This window comes from Schistocerca cancellata, chromosome 5 (genome assembly GCF_023864275.1).
Source record: "Schistocerca cancellata isolate TAMUIC-IGC-003103 chromosome 5, iqSchCanc2.1, whole genome shotgun sequence".
Lineage (NCBI taxonomy): Eukaryota > Metazoa > Arthropoda > Insecta > Orthoptera > Acrididae > Schistocerca > Schistocerca cancellata.
Window position 1 is genome coordinate 323548250 of NC_064630.1, and position 16381 is coordinate 323564630.

At 38.6% G+C, this 16381-nt stretch overlaps 1 protein-coding gene across 1 annotated transcript in view; it reads right to left on the minus strand.

Annotated features, from left to right (window-relative positions):
* LOC126187451 (roquin-1) overlaps positions 1-16381 on the minus strand; it is a 279093-nt gene that overhangs the window by 158594 nt on the left and 104118 nt on the right. The window contains exons 8-9 of the mRNA XM_049928539.1: positions 12369-12568; positions 12033-12255 (exon numbers count right to left, since the gene is read on the minus strand). Of these exons, the coding sequence (XP_049784496.1) occupies positions 12033-12255; positions 12369-12568 (423 nt within the window). The remainder of the gene's footprint in view (positions 1-12032; positions 12256-12368; positions 12569-16381) is intronic.

Below are 16381 nucleotides of genomic sequence, written 5' to 3' on the forward strand. Positions count from 1 at the left end.
GCATCATCAGTATTCCAGCACAAGCAAGCTAATAACCGTTAATTACTAAAGAACGCAAAAAAGATGGAATAAAGGGAGGAGACTGATTTAATGTGAATACGCATTTACTCAGATTGAATTATTTGTCAAATAGGTGCATATAAAATATTCAGATAATTCAAAGAAAAGAAAATACATTCACCTAAAAACATAAAATGATAGCACATTACTTTGGATGAAAATATGAGTAGGAAGACAGCGGTTTAAGATACTATTAAGAGATCGTTAGATATGGAGCTCAAGTTTGGTTTGAAGAAAGTTGTGATAGAAACACAATTTTGTCCTTTTCCAAAGGAACCATCCCAACATTTGCCCCAAGTTATTTAGGAAAACTATGGAAAATCTAAATTTGGACAGCAGGATAGAGATATGAACTGTTGTCCTACTAAGCTACCTCACCTGGTCAGAATGTCTGGTATTCATATAGCATATTCCAAACAAACCATGTTAAGGCTGTTGATATACTTTCCGGGATGTGAGGTCGTGGTCCACGACCTCACATCCTGGAAAGTATATCAACAGTCATGTCACCCGGTCGTGAAAGCCTTCATTCTAAAACCATGTTAAGATGTGCGCAAATTTTCTTTCAGAGTGAGTAAGCAGTCCGAAACTTTCCCTTTGTCTGCCAAGATATATTTTCTCTTTTGGCTAGGATTTTTTACAACTTTTTTGGCAGGCTCTTGGGTCCATTCCCTGCAGGTCCATCTATCTCCCATTTCTTCAAGATGTTCTAATTTCTGATTCTGTCAATCCTTTTATACCCTTTGGTAGCCCTTAAAAACTTACTGACTGCACTCTGAACACATTTTTCTCATTTTTTAATTAAAAAATTATGATCAAACACATTGGAGTGATTCAGCTGAACCTCCAGTCAAATCAAAAATTTGATGTGTGTTTATTGTCATAAACATAAAATATTTAATAATGTACCATAAAATCCATTCTTTATCACATCTTTATTTACAGGCACTGGATCTGTTTATTTTTCGCCAATAACTATCATAGCCGTCAGGTTTTTCAAAAACTCTGAACTGTTACTAAAATATATAAGGTATATCCTCTGCATTTTCATTGTATTTCATAGCTTTCTCTCAAATGATGATTATAATGCACCCTCAATGCCTGTGGAAGCATTTCGTAGTTAAATTAAGTTTCACTTTTTGATAAACTGATGTAAAATGAATGTTACATCAATGGTTGAACATTCTTGCCTTAATCTATATGTCATGTAAGTATATGTAGTGCTATTGTTTTCACTATATTTTTAAGCCAAATAATTTATAAGAATTATCAAGAAATAATCTGCCCTTTAGTTTTACCATTAGTTTCCCCAAACACTGCATATACAGGGTGACACAGAATAAAGGCGATGTTTGAAATGAGTAGTGGCAGCCATGGGCAAGTGGTAGCACTGCAGGTTCATGACAGTTAACGAGTAAACAGTCCACCATTTTAGTAATCACAGATCAATGGAATGGACAACAGCGTACATTAGCCACAGAAATGTTTTCTAAAAACAATGATAGTTTGGTAGTGGCACAGAGGGAGTTTCGACAATTTTGTAATTTAGGACGTCATGATGATCAAAACACACGATAAAATGTTGGATTAATAACTTTGAAGAGAATGGATCTGCCCTCAATAGGAAACCAACAGGACAACCACGAAGTGTGCATTCTCCAGCGAACAGTGATGATGTACGCGAGTCTATCTTATGGAGCCCATGGCGTCCAATTCACAAGTAAGCAGCAGTGGTAGGAATGTCCCGGGAGTGTGTTTGCAGAATTCTTCATCTTCCTTTAAAATTTCACCCGTACCAGCTACAGGTGGTGCAACAATTGAAGGACAACGATTACCAGTTACAATTAGGATTCTGTCAACAAATGATAACAAAAATAAACAATGATGATGAATTCCTAAACAAGTTGCAAATGTCAGATGAGGCACATTTTCATTTCATCACCGGTTATGTAAATAAACAGAACTACCGTAACAGGGCAAACACAAATCCTAATGACGATCATGAGTGCCCTTTAGACGCTAGTAAAGTGACAGTATGGTGTGGTGTTTCATCACACGGGAGTACTGGATCGTATATTTTCACAAATGAACAGGGAAACACAATAACTGTCAATGCCGATGGTTACAAGGAGATGTTATGAACTTTCGTTACACCTGCATTGAACAACTTTCTAAATGCTCAATAAGTCTGGTTTCAACAGGATTAAGCGACATCACACACTGCACGGCAATCAATGGCATATGTGCAAGAATTGTTTGGCAACTGTGTGTTCTCACGATTCGGTAACATTCCCTGGCCCCCTATATCGGCAGATTTATCCATTTGTGATTTTTTCTTGTGGAGCTACCTCAAGAGCAAAGTCTACATGACTCGACCAAGAACCCTGGGTGAGTTAAAACAGAGAATTCGGGATGCAATTCACAGTATCCCAGCAGAGATGTTGCAGCACTCAATGAGGAATCTCAACAGCAGATTTCACAAATGCATTCATACAGGAGGACACCATCTAAAGGACGTAATTTTTAAAAATGATAAATACCATCAATGCAATTTCTTTCCTTCATCACTTCTAGTTTTATTGGATTGTGGAAATGTTCCCCTTTTTCTGTCACCCTGTATCAACTGTACTTTCTCTTCTTCTCATCAAAGGGTAATTCCATGCTTTGAAAAAAATCTTTAATGTCATTTTCTTAAGTTTTTTTTTTTGGTCTTCTGAATATTTTACACCCCATGTCAAAAGATTTTTATAATGGTCTGTTTATTCCTCTTCTGTGAAATAGTTTATATGGGCAGTAATTCTTCCTATTTTTGCAAGGAGTTTTCATGGTTTTATACACCATCATTTGCCATTCATTCATGAATAACAACTTCTATGTCACTAATGTAATGTTAAGAAGATCTTAATTAGTCTTCCTCCTGGCCTCTCCTGTAAATGCTATGATTACTTTGGGGTAGATTCTTAATACCTGCCTTTTCCTTCTCTAACTACTCTGAAATTTTATGTGACAAAATTTTTAAATCTTGGTTCTTGGGGTATACGTAAATTCACTGCGAGTACAACTCACACAGTGAGGGTTCTGTACAAACTTAATTATGTATATAGACAGTTCATCCATTCCGGGAATTGAGAATCTTAATCAATTTTGCCAGTTATTGACACTGGTACAGGCACGATAACAGTCCCAGGGATTCCCAGGTTTTAGAGACTGTTTCAATTTCAATAATATAATAGTAGTAGTAGTAGTAGTAGTAGTAGGGTATTCTGTCTTACGGGGGGTCTTGTCATGGGTTAAGCCTCTTCCACTCCTGCCTGTCCATAGCCAGTATTTTCATTTCTGAATATTTGTCTCCTTTTATATTGTCCAGCATTTTTTCCTCTTTTCCCTTTTTCCCCTCCACCATTCCTTCTATTCCTTCCTTCAATAAACAGTCCCTCCTCAAACAATGTCTTTTCCCCTCCACCATTCCTTCTATTTCTTCCTTCAATAAACAGCCCCTCACACAATGTTCAATCCAGTTCTGTTTTCTCTTTCTGATGATTTTCAGCGTGTTTCTTTCTTCTCCAACTCTTAATACTTCTTCATTTCTTACTCGGTCTCCCCATTTCACTTCTTTCCTTCTTCTCCATATCTACATCTCTAGTGCCTCCAATCTTCTTTCATCTTCCTTCCTCAATGTCCAGGTCTCTGCACCATACAGTGCAATGCTCCAGATGTAACATTTGGCAAGTCTTTTCCTCAGATCTTTGTTTAGTAGTCCACAAAGTAATTTCTGTTTCCTCTTGAATCCTTCTTTCGCCATTGTAATTCTTTTTCTAATTTCTGTTGAGCAATACATATAATTCCTTATTACACTTCCCAAGTAATTGAAGTTCCTCACTTGCTCTATTTCCTCTCCCCCTATTTTCATACACCATTTTCTCCCCTTTCCTCCAATTACAATGCTTTTCATTTTCTTCTTGTTAATCTTCATCCCATATTCTTCTTATTTTGTGTTTAGACCATCTAACATTTGTTCCACCTCTCTTGAACTCTCTGCCATCACAACCATGTCGTCTCCAAATCTTATACACTCCACTCTCTGACCCCCTATACAAACTCCTCTCCTTCCATCAAAACTTTCACTAATAGTTTCTTCCAGATATATATTGAACAGTGTTGGTGATAAACAACAACCTTGATTTACACCTCTCTCACTTCAATTTCTTCACTCATCACACTTCCTATTCTTACTATTGCTCTCTGGTTCAAATATAAATTTCTAATTAGCCGTCTATCCCTCCAGTCAACTCCATGTTTCCTTAGGATTTCCACCAGTTTGTCCCATCTGAAACAGTCATAAGCCTTCTCAAGATCAATGAACACAACATGCACCTTCCTTTGTTCTCCATGTACCTCTCCCCTACTACTCTCAGTAGCCCAATGGCATCTAGTTCCCACTCCTCGCCTGAAACCAAATTGTTCATCTCCTGTTATGTAATTCAGCTTTCCATATAGCCTTCTGTTGAGCGTCCTCAGCAAGACTTTGGCTGCATGCGATATCAGGCTCACTGTCCTATGTCCCTCACACTTTTTGCTGTTCTTTTTCTTTTCTATAGGTATTAAGATACTTTCTGTAAAGTCCTTTGGCCATTTTCCTGTCATGTACATTTGATTACACAATTCAATCAATTCCCTATTCCCTTTTATCTCCAATGACTAACAGTTCCGCAGGAATCTCATCAATTCTCATTGTCTTTCCATTTTTCATCTCCTTCATAGATTCTTCAATCTCACTAGTTAGTATTGCATTTCCTTTGTCATTATCTGCAACTTCTTCTTCTTCTTCTTCTATCCCAAGGTCATCTTCAATTGGTCAGCTGCCTGCAACTTATAGCCATTCTATATATTCTTCCCATCTTCTCATTATTTCTTGGGGTCCACTCACCATTTTACCATCTGCTACCTCTACTTCCTTTAGTCCATTGTTGTTTCTCTTTTCCCTGAATATCAAAATCCACTGCTTCTTTGTACATCAAATCATATTTTCCTTCTTTCTCCAATTTCTCTATCTTGTCACACTTTTCTGTCAGCCATTTCTCCTTTGCTTTTTCTGTCTCCCTTCTTAATTTCGTTATTTAACATCCTGTAATTCCATTTCTCTTCTTCTGTGTTTACAGTTTTCCATTCCCTGCGATCATCCATCTTGGTTATCGAATGTCATGTTACCCATTCTTTCTTCACTTTTTTCCTCTCCTTGACTCCAAGCATTTCCTTAGCTGCCATTTTGATCCCATTTTTTAAACGATCCCATCTTCCTTCTGTGCATTCCGTTTCCTGTCCTTTCATTATGATTTCACAATATGCATTCTCTAATTTTTCAGGATTGCCTTTGTCTTTCAGTTTCTCAAGGTTAATGTGCTCTCTTCTCTGTCCCTTGCTGGTTCTTCTCAATTTAACTAGAACCTCAGCTATTACTAATATATGATCTGAATAAATATCTGCCCCTGGATAGCCTTTGACAGTCTTTAGGCAATTTCGGTATCTTTGTTGTATCATTATGTAATCAATTTGATATATTTTGCTGTCAAATTGAGATATCCAATTATACCGTCGTCTTTTGTGGTTATCAAATAGATTATTTCCAATTAACATGAAATTTTCATTGCAGTATTCCAACAATCTTTGCCCTCTCTCATTTCTTTCTCCCATGAACCATGGACCTTGCCGTTGGTGGGGAGGCTTGCGTGCCTCAGCGATACAGATGGCCGTACCGTAGGTGCAACCACAACGGAGGGGTATCTGTTGAGAGGCCAGACAAACATGTGGTTCCTGAAGAGGGGCAGCAGCCTTTTCAGTAGTTGCAGGGGCAACAGTCTGGAAGATTGACTGATCTGGCCTTGTAACATTAACCAAAACGGCCTTGCTGTGCTGGTACTGCGAATGGCTGAAAGCAAGGGGAAACTACAGCTGTAATTTTTCCCGAGGACATGCAGCTCTACTGTATGATTAAATGATGATGGCGTCCTCTTGGGTAAAATATTCCAGAGGTAAAATAGTCCCCCATTCGGATCTCTGGGCGGGGACTACTCAGGAGGACGTCATTATCGGGAGAAAGAAAACTGGTGTTCTACGGATCGGAGCGTGGAATATCAGATCCCTTAATCAGGCAGGTAGGTTAGAAAATTTAAAAAGGGAAATGGATAGGTTAAAGTTAGATATAGTGGGAATTAGTGAAGTTCGGTGGCAGGAGGAACAAGACTTTTGGTCAGGTGATTACAGGGTTATAAATACAAAATCAAATAGGGGTAATGCAGGAGTAGGTTTAATAATGAATAAAAAAATAGGAGTGCGGGCTAGCTACTACAAACAGCATAGTGAACGCATTATTGTGGCCAAGATAGACACAAAGCCCATGCCTACTACAGTAGTACAAGTTTATATGCCAACTACCTCTGCAGATGATGAAGAAATAGATGAAATGTATGACGAGATAAAAGAAATTATTCAGGTAGTGAAGGGAGATGAAAATTTAATAGTCATGGGTGACTGGAATTCGTCAGTAGGAAAAGGGAGAGAAGGAAACATAGTAGGTGAATATGGATTGGGGGAAGGAATGAAAGAGGAAGCCGCCTTGTAGAATTTTGCACACAGCATAACTTAATCATAGCCAACACTTGGTTCAAGAATCATAAAAGAAGGTTGAATACCTGGAAGAATCCTGGAGATACTAAAAGGTATCAGACAGATTATATAATGGTAAGACAGAGATTTAGGAACCAGGTTTTAAATTGTAAGACATTTCCTGGGGCAGATGTGGATTCTGACCACTATCTATTGGTTATGAACTGCAGATTGAAACTGAAGAAACTGCAAACAGGTGGGAATTTAAGGAGATGGGACCTGGATAAACTAACTAAACCAGAGGTTGTAGAGAGTTTCAGGGAGAGCATAAGGGAACAATTGACAGGAATGAAGGAAAGAAATACAGTAGAAGAAGAATGGGTAGCTCTGAGGGATGAAGTAGTGAAGGCAGCAGAGGATCAAGTAGGTAAAAAGACGAGGGCTAATAGAAATCCTTGGGTAACAGAAGAAATATTGAATTTAATTGATGAAAGGAGAAAATATAAAAATGCAGTAAATGAAGCAGGCAAAAAGGAATACAAACGTCTCAAAAATGATATCGACAGGAAGTGCAAAATGGCTAAGCAGGGATGGCTAGAGGACAAATGTAAGGATGTAGAGGCTTGTCTCACTAGGGGTAAGATAGATACTGCCTACAGGAAAATTAAAGAGACTTTTGGAGAGAAGAGAACCACCTGTATGAATATCAAGAGCTCAGATGGAAACCCAGTTCTAAGCAAAGAAGGGAAGGCAGAAAGGTGGAAGGAGTATATAGAGGGTTTATACAAGGGCGATGTACTTGAGGACAATATTATGGAAATGGAAGAGGATGTAGATGAAGACGAAATGGGAGATAAGATACTGCGTGAAGAGTTTGACAGAGCACTGAAAGACCTGAGTCGAAACAAGGCCCCGGGAGTAGACAACATTCCATTTGAACTACTGATGGCCTCGGGAGATCCAGTCATGACAAAACTCTACCATCTGGTGAGCACGATGTATGAGACAGGCGAAATACCCTCAGACTTCAAGAAGAATATAGTAGTTCCAATCCCAAAGAAAGCAGGTGTTGACAGATGTGAAAATTGCCGAACTATCAGTTTAATAAGTCACAGCTGCAAAATACTAACGCGAATTCTTTACAGACGAATGGAAAAACTGGTAGAAGCCGACCTCGGGGAAGATCAGTTTGGATTCCATAGAAATGTTGGAACACGTGAGGCAATACTGATCTTACGACTTATCTTAGAAGAAATATTAATAAAAGGCAAACCTACATTTCTAGCATTTGTAGACTTAGAGAAAGCTTTTGACAATGTTAACTGGAATACTCTCTTTCAAATTCTGAAGGTGGCAGGGGTAAAATACAGGGAGCGAAAGGCTATTTACAGTTTGTACAGAAACCAGATGGCAGTTATACGAGTCGAGGGGCATGAAAGGGAAGCAGTGGTTGGGAAAGGAGTAAGACAGGGTTGTAGCCTCTCCCCGATGTTATTCAATCTGTATATTGAGCAAGCAGTAAAGGAAACAAAAGAAAAATTCGGACTAGGTATTAAAATTCATGGAGAAGAAGTAAAAACTTTGAGGTTCGCCGATGACATTGTAATTCTGTCAGAGACAGCAAAGGACTTGGAAGAGCAGTTGAACGGAATGGACAGTGTCTTGAAAGGAGGATATAAGATGAACATCAACAAAAGCAAAACGAGGATAATGGAATGTAGTCGAATTAAGTCAGGTGATGCTGAGGGAATTAGATTAGGAAATGAGACACTTAAAGTAGTAAAGGAGTTTTGCTATTTAGGGAGTAAAATAACCGATGATGGTCGAAGTAGAGAGGATATAAAATGTAGACTGGCAATGGCAAGGAAAGCGTTTCTCAAGAAGAGGAATTTGTTAACATCGAGTACAGATTTAAGTGTCAGGAAGTCGTTTCTGAAAGTATTTGTATGGAGTGTAGCCATGTATGGAAGTGAAACATGGACGATAACTAGTTTGGACAAGAAGAGAATAGAAGCTTTCGAAATGTGGTGCTACAGAAGAATGCTGAAGATAAGGTGGGTAGATCACGTAACTAATGAGGAGGTATTGAATAGGATTGGGGAGAAGAGAAGTTTGTGGCACAACTTGACTAGAAGAAGGGATCGGTTGGTAGGACATGTTTTGAGGCATCAAGGGATCACAAATTTAGCATTGGAGGGCAGTGTGGAGGGTAAAAATCGTAGAGGGAGACCAAGAGATGAATACACTAAGCAGATTCAGAAGGATGTAGGTTGCAGTAGATACTGGGAGATGAAGAAGCTTGCACAGGATAGAGTAGCATGGAGAGCTGCATCAAACCAGTCTCAGGACTGAAGACCACAACAACAACAACAACAACAACAACAACAACAACATTTCTTTCTCCCAGTCCAAATTTTCCCAGAGCTTTTCCTTCTGGTCCTTCGCCAGCTACCGCATTCCAATCACCCATTATAACAATACATGCATTTCTTTTCTCTCTCTCTCTCTCTCTCTCTGCTAAGTTTTCTATCGTCTCATAACATTCTTCTACCTCTTCATCTGAATGATTACGTGTTGGCATATAGACCTGGATGATAACTAATGCTTTTTCCCTTTCAGTCTCATCATCATTATTCTTCCACTATCACATTAAACCTTGATAACCTTGTCCTTCAATCTTTTACCTATCAAAATTCCAACCCAATGCATTCCATTTTTATCTTCACCTGTATAGTACAATCGGAATGCATCACTTTTTAGTTCTCCACAACCACCCCATCTCACCTCACACATTCCGAGTACATCCAATTTATTTCTTGTCATTTCATGTTTGGCGTTTTCTAATTTCCCTTTCTGGAGAAGGGTTAAACATTACAAGTCCCAATCCTCAACAAGTCTTCTTTCTTCTTCTTCCTTCCTTCCTTCCTTCCTTTTCCATTTGCCCTAATCTCTGGAGTCCCCATTGTATTCCCCTCCCGGAGTTCCGATTGAGCGGCAGCTTTTACCTCTGGAATATCGTACAAAGAGGTCCATCCCATGAACATCTAGAGAAGTAATTCCAGTGGTGGTTTCCGGTTGTCTTCCACATCCTGTCAGCTCGCTGACCCAGTTTCCCGCTGAGTTTGGTTACCCAACCTTCCACTGGGTTGGCTCAGCTTAACAGGGGCACCACGTGTAAATCATTCAGGAGGCAGGTACCCATTATTATAATAATCAGTAGTTCTCCATTCAGGTAGACTGGGTTGCAATGGTAAAAGTCAAACATCAGGGAAGGAATGACACAACACATGTCGGAATTTATCAATCACCAGATATCCTGGAGTAATTACTGCTCGTAGATATTGCATATCAAGTTGTATGCGAGACAAACATTCACGGATAGTCTGTGGATGTTCGTTTCACATACAACTTGAAACACCCTATCTAAGTGCAGTAATTTCTCCTGGATATCGAATGGATAAATTCTGAAATGCGTCTATGAGCAGTAAAGTTATTCCTTGCCTGATTTTTTACTTTTACCACTGCGACTGCGACTACCAAGCGTGACTTCCTTTTAACTGTAGGGTATATGTTACATTGCATTTAGGAACTTTCGGGTAATTGAACATGTATCAATAATTACGGATTTCTGTAGTTGTATATATAAGTTTGGATGTAGCTGTATTGCGTTGATGTACTGGTGGATATTGTGTGGTATGACTCCTGTAGTTGATAGTATAATCGGTGTAATGTCAACTTTATCCTGATGCCACATGTCTTTGACTTCCTCAGCCAGTTGGATGTGTTTTTCAATTTTTTCTCATGTTTTCTTCTGTATATTTGTTGTATTGCGTATGGATATTTCGATTAGTTGTGTTAATTTCTTCTTTTTATTGGTGAGTATAATGTCAGGTTTGATATGTGGTGTTGTTTTATCTGTTATAATGGTTCTGTTCCAGTACAATTTGTATTCATCATTCTCCAGTACATTTTGTGGTGCATACTTGTATGTGGGAACGTGTTGTTTTATTAGTTTATGTTTTATGGCAAGTTGTTGATGTATTATTTTTGCTACATTGTCATGTCTTCTGGGGTATTCTGTATTTGCTAGTATTGTACATCCACTTGTGATGTGATCTACTGTTTCTATTTGTTGTTTGCAAAGTCTGCATTTATCTGTTGTGGTATTGGGATCTTTAATAATATGCTTGCTGTAATATCTGGTGTGTGTTGTTTGATCCTGTATTGCAATCATGAATCCTTCCGTCTCACTGTATATATTGCCTTTTCTTAGCCATGTGTTGGATGCGTCTTGATCGATGTGTGGCTGTGTTAGATGATACGGGTGCTTGCCATGTAGTGTTTTCTTTTTCCAATTTACTTTCTTCGTATTATTATTATTATTATTATTATTATTATCGTTTGATACGATTACAAACACACAATTTTTTTCTTTACTTGCGCCTTCAAACATTACCTCTTGTAGATCAACAAGTATCCTTTAGGTTTTGATGAGTGTGTTTGTGAGTATCAAAATATGAGTCATAAATGGCTGCTACCTTTTGATTGCATTGATTTAAATGTTAACATTTATTGTACCACCTAGGGACCACAGACCTCAGTACGTCACATAAATTTCAACTTGATACTTCTTGCTGTTCCTGAGAAAAAGGGGTTTCTAACAGTCGGACAGACAGATAAACAACAAAGCAAACCTATAGGGTTTCTGTTTTTACCAACTCGAGGCATGAAACCCTACAAATTCATAATAGTGTGGCAAAAAATCAGAGTAACTAGAACTGTTTGACGACAACTACAAAGAGATGTGTTGAAAGAAGACAGCATATTTTCAATTTCATTTGTGAAAGCATGTTATTCATAACTGCAGTATAAACACTTCATCAGATTCCTTCTCCGCAATAATAAACTGTGTTTCCTATAGCCATAAGTATTTTATTTTACTGAACATTATATCTCTATTACTTTTAATATCTAGTTTTGATCATTTGTTTGTCACCTGCATGTTGTCTGTTTGCTCCTTTCTCTCTCATTTTAGTGTCTGGCACTGATTTTTTTATCACTTCATACACATTTTATTCAATGCTGGTATATAATTTTGTCAGTGGGTTTTATCAGCAAATTCACTGTGACAAAACACACATTTCAATTCTTGTATAGATTTCCACACCACCTATAAGTCCACCACACTTGCATTTGGTAAACAACATCTAGCTTGAGGAACAGAAATGGTAAGCTAATGACAATGGAATATGCACAAAAAATTACACATCATCCTTTCACCACTGAGTAACTTATGACTAGGGTTAATGGCTAGACGATTGAGGTTATCAATTACTTTCACAGAATATATCTAACAGAATTTATGCTACCTGTATATGTCTGATGTGAAATTTCCTGGATTGGGAGCAAACATTTGCTGCTGAGGCGTTTGGTACACTGAAGAAGTTGGCTGTGGGCCTGGTGAAGGGTAAGTTGCACTGTAAGGTCTTGCATACTCGAAGGTCCCTGGAGGAATTGAAACGCCAACTGGTGGCCGAACAACAGCAGCAGCAACTGATGGGACTTGAACAGGTGTTGTACTGCCAATGAAACCTGCAACATTCACAAGAAGTATACGTAACTTACTGTAGTTCAGAGAATCTGAAAAGCTTCAACTCTTTAAAAACAATATAAATTTTATGAGGCACACTACAACAATACAGTACCTTCTCTTAAAACAGAGTTCTCAAAAGGGGCTGATGTAATAGATGAATTGCTGTTGGAATAAAGCAAGTCATCTGGTTGTATGAAGACCTTATCATTGGTATGGAAGTCATTTGTCTGGTTCTCCTTTTGGTTTGCGTCCGACCCCTTGGATTGTGTAGGATTACTTCTCACAACAGCTTTTCGATTCTTTGCTCTGTACCTACCACAAGTAAAAATATTATTTATTTTAAATTTTTATATATAATACGAAAAACAGATATGAAATTTATCTAGCAGCCCTGCAAGAAACAGGATACACAGGAACTGGAGCATGGAAACATACAAACATATTCCAAGCTGCAATGGATTGAAAGATGACAATTTCTGAAAAGGCATAGGTTTCACGCTCAGTAAAACAATAGCAGGGGTAATAATCAATTTTCAACCATTTGATAACAGAATAACTGTTATTGGACTAAGAGACAGATTCACAAATATAACAGTAGTTATGTTACACATCCCAAATGCGGTACTGGAGAATGAAAAGAAAGGCACTTTCTATGAAAGACTTGAAGTAATTAGTAAGACAACAAGGTATGATACGGAGCTCATTGTTGGAAAACCAATGCTGAAATCAGAAAGGAGAGCTTTTGGAAGGGAATACGAGGGATAGAAAGCTTACATGCTGAAAGCAATAACAATGGAGTGTGGTTACTTTGCTACACATTTACAGCCAGCCTAAGGATTACGGCCACATATGTTTATTGGAAGGACAGTTACAAGGCAACTTGTGTATTGCCAGGTAGCAGAACAAAATACTGAATAAACCATGTGCTGGTAGACCAAGTCCATAAAAGCAGTGTAATGAATGTGTAAACTACAAGAGGAGGCGAGGCAGATACACATCACTACTTAGTCATGAGAGATGTACAACAATGAATAGCTATAGCAAATCTAAGGGGAAGAAAGAGCATAAAAGAATGGCATAGTGATGTAGACAAATTTAAAGATAATGGCAAGGCACAGGAATTTGTCATTAAGTTTCAAAAGGGATTTGAGTTTCCAACAATGGAAGACAAGCTTGACTTTGAAGACCAGTGGGAAATGATAAAAACAAGAATGGAAGAAGGAACAGCAGAAACAAATCTGAGAAAAAAGTAAAAGAAAGAAGAGTAGCAAAGGAAAAAACACCCACAAAAAGACTCTAATGAAAGCAAAGAAGCATATTAAAGTGCTAATTGGTAAATCAAAAATCTTATCAGGAGGAAAAGGGAGAACATTTTGAGAGTCTTTAGACCAGAAGGGGATAAAAACTGCAAGGAATGCAATATCAATTAAGTTCTTCAGAAAAGGATATTTATCACAGATGTGTGTATACCACAGATGTATGGTACTATAAATAAAAATGGTAAGACGGTTTCGAAATTAACAAAAAGTATAGAAATTTGGAAGAAGTATTTTGAGGAGCTTTTAAACGTCAAAGATGAAAGTACAGAAATGGAGGAACAACATAAAAACCAGAATGTAGATCCATTAGCTGCAATGCCTACAATGAATGAGGTAGTGCAAAACAAATTCACAAACTTTTGACCAACATTTTGAATGATGAAAGACTGTTAGCTGAGTGGAAAGAAGCAATCATAGTATCAGTCCATAAAAAGCGTAATAAACAAGAATGCAGAAATTATAGAGGTATCTCATTAATTACTACAGCCTACAAAGCATTCAAGAAGATTCTCCAGAAAAAGTAGAAACCTCATTTAAAAGGGGTAACAGATGAGAAATGAAAGGGATTTATAAAGAATCGATACACCACTGATCAAATATTCGCACTAGAAGTAGCCATATGAAAATAATAGAAATACAGCAAAACAATGACAATATTGTTTGTTGATTTTAAGAAAGCCTACAGTAGCAGGAACAGAGAAAAGTTGAGAGACAAAATAGAAAAGTTTAGAATACTACAGAAAATTGCAAATCTTATAAAAGTTGCATTGGAAGGCTCAAAAGAGATAGCGAAAATGAAAGGAGAATATTCCACGGCTTTTGACCTAAAAAAAAAGGCAGGGAGAGAATATCACCACTCTCGTTCAATATAATAATACAGGAAATTGTGGATGTAGCAAGCGAAGCGGCAGTGGGAATAGAAATGGATGTACTTGCCTTTGCAGATGAGATAACATTAATTGCTGAAAAAGTTGATGATCTAAAAGTACTCACAAGAAAGCTATTTAAATTGGTAATAGAAGCTGGATCGAAGGTAACTGACAAGAAGTAGAAATTCGTGAGGGTAGTAAGAAATTACATGGCAAAAATGTGGGATGCCCTGGAGGCTGATAATCGCATGTTCGAAGAAGCAGACAAGTTTAAATATCTGGTAGCTAAAGATAACAATGAAATGAGATTATCATATTAAAATAGTAAGAAACAGTAAACAGAAGCAACAATCAAAGTGGCATCCAAAACATATTACTCAAAACATTACTGTCATAAATTTTTTTTTTCAAGAGTAACTAAAATAAGAATATGCAAACCTATAGCCAGACTGGTGTTATTACACTAGTGGCCATTAAAATTGCTACACCAAGAAGAAATGCAGATGATAAACGGGTATTCACTGGACAAATATATTATACTAGAACTGACATGTGATTACATTTTCACGCAATTTGGCTGCATGGATCCTGAGAAATCAGTACCCAGAACAACCACCTCTGGCTGTAATAACGGCTTTGATATGCCTAGGCATTTAGTCAAACAGAGCTTGGGTGGCGTGTACAAGTACAGCTGCCCATGCAGCTTCAACATGATACCACAGTTCATCAAGAGTAGTGACTGGCGTATTGTGATGAGCCAGTTGCTCGGCCACCATTGACCAGACTTTTTCAACTGGTGAGAGACCTGGAGAATGTGCTGGCCAGGGCAGCACTCTTGGCATTTTCTGTATCCAGAAGGCCCGTACAGGACCTGCAACATGCGGTCATGCATTATCCTGCTGAAATGTAGGATTTTGCAGGGATCGAATCAAGGGTAGAGCCACAGGTCGTAACACATCTGAAATGTAACGTCCACTGTTCAAAGTGTCGTCAATGCGAACAAGAAGTGACCGAGACGTGTAACCAATGGCACCCCATACCATCATGTCGGGTGATACGCCGTATGGCTATGACGAATACATGCTTCCAATGAGCGTTCACCGCGATGTCGCCAAACACGGATGTGACCATCATGATACTGTAAACAGAACCTGGATTCATCAGAAAAAATGACGTTTTGCCACTCGTGCACCCAGGTTCGTCGTTGAGTACACCATCACAGGTGCTCCTGTTGTGGTGCAGTGTCAAGGGTAACCGCAGCCATGGTCTCTGAGCTGATAGTCCATGCTGCTGCAGATGTCGTCTAACTGTTCATGCAGATGGTTGTTGTCTTGCAAACGTCCCCATCTGTTGACTCAGGGATCGAGATGTGGCTGCGCGATCTGTTACAGCCATGCGGATAAGATGCCTGTCATCTCGACTGCTAGTGATATGAGGCCGTTGGGATCCAGCACGGCGTTCCGTATTACCCTCCTGAGCCCACCGATTCCATATTCTGCTAACAGTCATCGGATCACGACCAACGCGAGCAGCAATGTCGCGATATGATAAACCGCAATCGCAATAGGCTACATTACAACCTTTATCAAAGTCGAAAACGTGATGGTATGCAATTCTCCTCCTTACATGAGGCATCACAACAATGTTTCACCAGGCGACGCCAGTCAACTGCTGTTTGTGTATGAGAAATTGGTTGGAAACCTTCCTCATGTCAGCACGTTGTAGGTGTCGTCAGCAGTGCCAACCTCGTGTGAATGCGCTGAAAAGCTAATCATTTGCACATCACAGCATCTTCTTCCTGTTGGTTAAACTTCACATCTGTAGCACGTCATCTTCGTGGTGTAGCAATTTTAATTGCCAGTAGTGTATATGGTAGAGAGAAATGGAGAATAGGTAAGTATAAGATAAATCAAACAATGGAAAATCCAGGCTGGATT